Source organism: Wasmannia auropunctata, unplaced genomic scaffold (assembly GCF_000956235.1).
Source record: "Wasmannia auropunctata unplaced genomic scaffold, wasmannia.A_1.0 LD336025.1, whole genome shotgun sequence".
NCBI classification, from domain to species: Eukaryota; Metazoa; Arthropoda; class Insecta; order Hymenoptera; family Formicidae; genus Wasmannia; species Wasmannia auropunctata.
This window is the reverse complement of record NW_012026865.1, coordinates 486,824-493,529: the sequence shown is the minus strand read 5'-3', so window position 1 is coordinate 493,529 and position 6,706 is coordinate 486,824. Positions and strand designations below refer to the sequence as shown.

Here is a 6,706-nt window from a genome sequence, read left to right as displayed (position 1 = left end):
AATCGATTTTTCAAAGTCACATAAAGATCATCGCCATTTTTTAAATAGAATTATATAACTTTTTTCATAATACAATTTTATTATATATATATATATATATATATATATAAATTTTTTATTAACACTTGACTTACGTTTTTCTCTCTCTCTCTCTCTCTCTCTCTCTCTCTCTTTCTTTCCCTCTCTCTTCATCTTTTATATTACATTATATATATATAAAATAATTTTTCATATATGTATAAAATATATACATTTAATACACATACAAATAATAAATTATATATATTTTTTATATTTACTTTTATCATTTCCACTTTATTATTATGATACACTTGATTATTATGATATATAACACATGTAAAAATAGGATAATAAATTACCTGAAGCAAGCCATATATTGTAAAATATATCCAATACACATAAATATAGTAACTTGAACAGTATGAAGATTCACTAAAATGGAACATCGTAGAAAATGATCGGAATCATCACTGCTAGTTGGTTTCAATCCCATCACTCCCAGTAACCTCAGGTAAGGTCTCAGTATCTTATGTTTACAATAATGAAGTACAGCTGATGTACTAATAAAGTTCTCATAATCTTCCGTGATTTCACCCACTTGCTGTACAACAGACAAGTCATTTTTAACTTGAGACTGCAAAACTCTATATTATAAAATCTAAATATTATAAAACAGCGAATTGTCCAGTGTTTATTAAAAATTATTATCCTAACTACAATGTATTAACTTACATCAGTGCTTTGAAAAGTAGTCGTTATACTTGTTAATATAGATGGTACTGAGATCTCCGTATGTTCTTCATTCTGTTGAGGTAGATCTTTGTCATTTTTTATCTTATTATTACAGTCCACCTATACGAATAATTTTTATTACATTAATAAATATCTTAAAAATAGCAAAGGTATGTATATGTCTGTTGTTTCACATATCTTAGCTACTTCTAAGTTATTTATTGAAATTAATGAATACGTACATATACACATATGTATTAAAATGTAACTTTAAAAAATATCATAAGAATTACACTTCATTGGCGATAGTTTTATAGAATATAATAATCAGAGAAATTAATTTTCCATCATGCGTTTCTAAATAAATTTTGAAATTACATATCGAATGTGTCTTAAAGGCAATACTCACAGGATAAATATGATTGCTTGATATCTATTTATATATCAAGAAATCAAAACAAAATATTCCGCTATAATTATGTACATATATGTATATATATAAAGCTTTAAGGCTAACAAGTTGGTTATCAGTATCAGGAAAAATGGAAGGTTACATTTCGATTTGACATTATATCTCGCGTGCAAAGTTGTAATAAGGCTGCGCGACCTTTTATAACTAAATTTGTAGAAAATTGATTTAATCGACTAATGTAACTCACCGACGCCATTTGAAACTCCTTGATCAAGGAGCAAAACTGCTTTCGAACTTCGGAAAGAAAATATTTATATCAATAGTTTGACATGTGGCTCACCCTAACATATGAATATAAATTATATCAGTTCTTCATGATGACATTTCACCTTTGCTCGGAGATATCCACGTGCACTACAGCTAAGCAAGTCGTTGTGTTTGTGTAAATAATACAACGCGCGTTATAGAGCGAAGCAATACGTGAAAGTGGTTAAAAAAAATTTTATATTTACACTATTATGATACAAAGACATTAATAACTTAACATTTTTTTACATATTAACATTCGTATAAAATGTATAAATTAACGTCTTTTCTTCCTTAAAATACTTCCTGCTGATCGTAGCACATTGTACTCTGTTCTACGGCGTTTCATTTCTGGATTTTGTTTTTTCTACAAAGAAGAAACGACGATAAAATAAAAAAAATATATTTTTATCTTCAATTAAATTGAATGTTAGCGGATATACCTTTTCAATGACAAAAGTCATCTCTCTGTTACCACGCGAGCCGGAGACTTTAATATTGTACGTCTCTTCATTTTCCAATCTTTCGCCGAAAGTCGCCCTACGGGAACAATTTTAAATGATTTGAAATCTAAACAAAAGAGTAATACTTGACAAATCAAAGTAAGATTAGTATTGTTCCGTACTTATTTTGTTTCTTCTTTTGTGGACCGCCTTCCTCGAATTTTACTTCATTTTCAATTTTATCTATCTTCGATTCGTTTCTTGCAATCAGATTATTATAATTTTCATCCTCCCGTTCTCGCTCTCTTTCATTTTTCTTCACTAACCGATAATTCTTTCGAACTTCTTTAACCCACGGTTTCTCATCATCTGAGCTATCATTGTCGGAACTATCGTGAATGAAGCTTTCATCCGAGCTATTGCCTTTAAAAAAAATATGTATAAGAAAATTTATACAATGTGTATAAATATATGTAAAAAAAACATTGCTTTGACTTTGTACCTTTTGATTCAGCCTCAAGTTTATCTTGAGTTTCTTCTTCTTTTTCTTCCGTCAACTGCTGTTTCAATTTTTTGGCTTTACTTTTAGCAAGCTGAGAAATAACAGGATTCAATAAAGCGTATTCCTCAGAATTTGTATCGATTTGGAAATCAGGATTGCTAAAGAGAGCTTTAAATCGTTCGTCCTTCATCAGATTAGAGGATGTTTGTTTCTTTTTATTATTAATATTTGCATTCTCCATCAGTTTTAATGCTAGCTCCTGATTCACACTTGGTAATTTTTGTATCTATTTTTAAAAAATATATAAATTAATAAAATATTAATTTTATTAAAATGTATGTGTAAGCGCGCGCGCGCGCGCACGAAAGACGTGTGTATAACATACTAAAAATTTATATGTATACACATAACAAATATATACATTAAAAAAATAAAGCTTATATAAGTAGCTCTTTAAAGATAAAATTGAAAAAAATACCTGTACTCTGCTAATGGTTTCCTCCTTAATTTTATCACGAATTCTCCTTTTTTTATATTCCTCGAATTCAAATGGTTTCATTACATCCCTTGCTTTCCTGTATAATCGGATGTCTATAAAGTATCCGTGCATATAAGCCCTGAGTAGATTAGTACCCTTCAGATGCGACAGACCTAATTCGTCCAATTCCTTATCAGTTACAAATTTGTAATCATCATAGATGATATCATAATTCAGTTCTTCCAATTCCTCCGTGAGATTGTCGAGGAAACTACACCAGTATGGGGCGGGACCAAGACTGGGGATGTAATATACTTGCATTTTCACACTTTCATTAGCTGTCAACAGCATACCGCTGTTTGGTATGACAGACAAATCATTGAAGTCATGCTGAGCTTCTATGGAAGTATAAAGTTTACCCTGAAAAAAAAAAGTTCTATGACTGTATCTAGGAGCGCAACCGTTTACTAAGCGCTCCGTGAGATCTTGCATCTGTTTGATCTATCATTTTAAATCTAGAGAAATAAGCCAATCACAGATACAAGAGTTCACTGGACAGATACAAGAGCTCAATGAGAAGTTGCGCTCTTGAATGCAACCTGAGATTCTAGTTGTAGAATAAAAAATAAATTTACAATTTGCATTTTGACTACAATATATATGATAGAAATATGGAGTGGTATAATCCCATTCTATCCTTTTAATTTTTCAATGCTCGAATAATTTTAAAATCCTTTTTCACGAAAATGAGAATTATTCGAAAAAAGATTATTCTATCATTTCGACTTATTTTAAACTATAAAAATTACCCTTTTCCCTTGTGCCACATATTTTGACCCATCCTGTGAAAAATAAAAGAAAGTAAACTTTACTCACATTATCCTTATTCCATATTTTTATAATGGAACTGTCCATGGAGTAAACAAGATCCATTTTTTGATGGAAATCTATGCATTTGATCGGTAATCCGTACATATGATCTTTAGTTAAAAACGGTTTATTAGATCTTATATCATATAACAATACATGTCCTGTTGATGTGCCGACTCCTAAATTCAATCCTCCTTGAAACTTCAAGGCAGTAATTGCAGGAACTGTTTCCAACCTGATTTGAAAAAAAGGTTAATTGTATTGATCTAACAAATGATTCAATAAAGAGTAAATTCTATCGTTATATCTCACTTGTCTTGAGTAATGCAATGTAGAGCACAGTCAAGTACGCCCACTTTGTTCCTTACTCTCGGGTCCCAAGCTTCGATCTTTCCTTCGTGAGTGCCGACCGTGAGTAAATGATGCAACGGATTTATCTCGCATTTATTTAACGATGTTGCTTCCGTTTCAAACGGTTGCAAAAATTGACCACGTTCGAGGTTTATCCTATATATCTTATTACTGCAAAAACATATAATTCTGTTTCATTTTAGGTGTATCTCATGTGTGTATCTTTATAACGTATATCTATATTTAAATAATAATCATAACACAACTATGCAATTGCATAAGGTTACTAGAACTGACCTATCGCCTACAATAAAAATATCACATGATGGATAATGGTATTTCAGATCCCTTCCGAAGTTTGGTACTCTGAGCTTATAATATTTCCCATGAGCAGCATGAAACTCAACATGGCGATCGCATTGTAGAAATATTATCTAAAAAAAAAAAACGTGACAAATTCAATAAAATCATTTCGAGTCTAGTCAATACTCACACAAAAAAAAATTATATTAATAGTATTAGCCAAACGGTCTAACTGAAAATAATTTTGTTTGTTAAGTATCAGTATTAATAAAACAAATCATATTTTATTAAATCAAGGACATGGCATAATTGTTTCATTAATACTATTATTAAATTAACAAATTTATTTTCAATTAGACATTGTTGGCTAATGTTGTTAATACTTATTTTACATTACTTTTTTTGTGCATATATGAATTATTTTATACCATTACAATAATACAATGTAATTAACGATTAAAGATACCTACTCATAGACGCGTCACGCATCATTCGAGGAATAACTAGATTAAGTGTACCAAAGCACAAATAATCAGTCCATAAATGTTGGTTCGATATCTATGGACATCGAATCAATGTTTAGAAACGTCGAATCGAAGTCTATAGACCGATCATTTCTACCTAGGTAGTGACTTTTAGCACTGTCGTGTTTGACGCGCGTTTACAGTTGAATTTATCCAACTGCAAAAGTGTCATCGCATTTGTCGCCAGTGTTCAAAAATTCATGCCCTCAAAAATTATAACTGTTTTTGACAAAGAAAGATAATTATAAGTCATGACGCGTGACACACGCGTCAAATGACTCGCCTATGAGTAGGTACCTTAAAAATTCAAAATACAATAGACCGTGTTTATATACTTTGCACTATTTTGTAGATCTTCAACAATTGTACTTACTTTGCTGTAATCATCTGATATCGCTTCAAAGGTAATTATTTCAGAATCAAAACATCTCTCGAATTTCAATGCCAGATTATGTACATCAAAACACTTTACACGTGGTTTATAAATTCCCGTTGCAAGAATATATTGCTCATCTTTAGAAACCTTAATAGATGTACTTATACCAGGCATATCAAAATCTTGTATAAGTTCGATACGTCGTCGTATATCTAATGATAAACAGTAATATTTTATACATTTGAAAAAAGCAAGATTTCCATAAGATTGAAAAGAAAGAAGCACCAAGATTTACAAATCTCTATTTAGATTTTGATAAAAATATATTTTTCCAATTTCTCTTTGCAAGGAAGAGCAATGATTTAAGAAATTTTTGTCCCTCAATAATATGAAAAAAGTAATTATTAAAATGATTTTAGGTTTGGATTAAATAATTATAAAATTTTAGATAAATTTACAACTGTCTACTTAAAATGAAGTTCGTTATTCTATTTGTTGTATAAAACAAAATCCAAAATATTGTTTGTATCTTACTACTTATAAATGAATATTTCTTTAATGATAAAGTTGTAATTTTACAAAAAATCGTACTTTTTAAATAACTACATCTATGCTTCCGAGCTTACAGTACCGAGCGATGATTTTTACTTTTCAAATCTTACTTTTGACATAAAAACAAGTTTACAGTCATCAAAATTTAAATGAAAATGCAAGACTGAAAATTAAATATTTATATTTGTATTCCATAAATTATTTATATTCATATTTTCATATATTCATTGATCTAACTCTTACCGACATTCTTCTTCGATAAACTTCGTCGTTTTCTTTCAGATAACCACTGTAAAGAATAATAATACATGAGATGCTATGCTTAACCTAAAAAAACCTTTTATATACTTAGATAAAACTTTTACCTCGGGGAGAGATTTTCCAGCACTAAGATTATAAATCTTTATATTATTTGGTGCGGACACCTGCATCCTGACTTTTATGTGATAAAACTACATAAAAAAATGTTTTTTAAATTTTTGTTGATCCACGTATCTATCATAAATCGAACTTCTCTCGTGTGGCACCTGCTCTCTCGAACGGGAGTAAAGTCGGGTAAACCGGCCAAGTAAAAAATGGTAGAAATCGAACAAATTTAGCTAATAAAATGCTCGTGAACGGTGTGAACACGAGTAAATAGCAGTGAATAGAATAAACATTTAATGCATGTAAAACACGTGCATTAAAACCACAGTGTAACTAGCCAGTGTAGGCACAGTATAACCTGTATAACCAGTAGGTCAGTAATAAGAGACTGGCCAATGTTGAGCCAATTTTTGATTGGCTGGATACGGAATGGCGCAGCCAATCTATGATGACTAAAAGTGCGAAAGAAG

The 6,706-nt window shown here is 30.3% G+C and overlaps 2 protein-coding genes across 5 annotated transcripts; both read right to left on the bottom strand.

Moving 5' to 3' along the window:
- Positions 1–324: 324 nt before the first annotated feature.
- On the bottom strand, positions 325–1,565 carry LOC105452918. 4 transcript variants are annotated; one of them, XM_011694475.1, is made up of 3 exons: positions 1,413–1,565; positions 754–825; positions 325–655 (listed from the first exon to the last, which is right to left on the bottom strand). In XM_011694475.1, the coding sequence occupies exons 1-3, from the start codon at positions 1,419–1,421 to the stop codon at positions 377–379; spliced, it is 360 nt and encodes a 119-aa protein (XP_011692777.1). In that variant the 5' UTR covers positions 1,422–1,565; the 3' UTR covers positions 325–376. The 4 variants fall into 4 exon arrangements, with proteins under 4 accessions (XP_011692777.1, XP_011692774.1, XP_011692775.1 ...); XM_011694472.1 differs by lacking the exon at positions 1,413–1,565 and adding an exon at positions 1,308–1,404 and having other exon boundaries at positions 754–873; XM_011694473.1 differs by having other exon boundaries at positions 328–655; positions 754–873.
- Positions 1,566–1,651: 86 nt separating this feature from the next.
- Positions 1,652–6,590, bottom strand: LOC105452917 (nucleolar protein 10). The gene is made up of 11 exons (XM_011694471.1): positions 6,236–6,590; positions 6,114–6,159; positions 5,316–5,530; positions 4,413–4,549; positions 4,077–4,286; positions 3,771–3,999; positions 2,895–3,314; positions 2,417–2,702; positions 2,097–2,337; positions 1,915–2,011; positions 1,652–1,838 (listed from the first exon to the last, which is right to left on the bottom strand). Exons 1-11 carry the CDS (start codon positions 6,299–6,301, stop codon positions 1,749–1,751), a joined length of 2,037 nt encoding a protein of 678 aa, XP_011692773.1. The 5' UTR covers positions 6,302–6,590; the 3' UTR covers positions 1,652–1,748.
- Between the last annotated feature and the right edge of the window lie 116 nt (positions 6,591–6,706).

What these genes read in the sequence shown, in the direction of transcription:
- LOC105452918 (XM_011694472.1), bottom strand. An exon ending in CTACTTTTCAAAGCACTGAT is followed by an intron (nt 656 to 753) that starts GTAAGTTAATAC and finishes AGAGTTTTGCAG; the next exon opens with TCTCAAGTTAAAAATGACTT.
- LOC105452917 (XM_011694471.1), bottom strand. Translation starts at nt 6,301, where the DNA reads ATGCAGGTGTCCGCACCAAATAATATAAAGATTTATAATCTTAGTGCT. An exon ending in AAATATGGAATAAGGATAAT is followed by an intron (nt 3,315 to 3,770) that starts GTGAGTAAAGTT and finishes TTTTTTTTTCAG; the next exon opens with GGTAAACTTTATACTTCCAT. An exon ending in AAACCATTAGCAGAGTACAG is followed by an intron (nt 2,703 to 2,894) that starts GTATTTTTTTCA and finishes TTTTAAAAATAG; the next exon opens with ATACAAAAATTACCAAGTGT.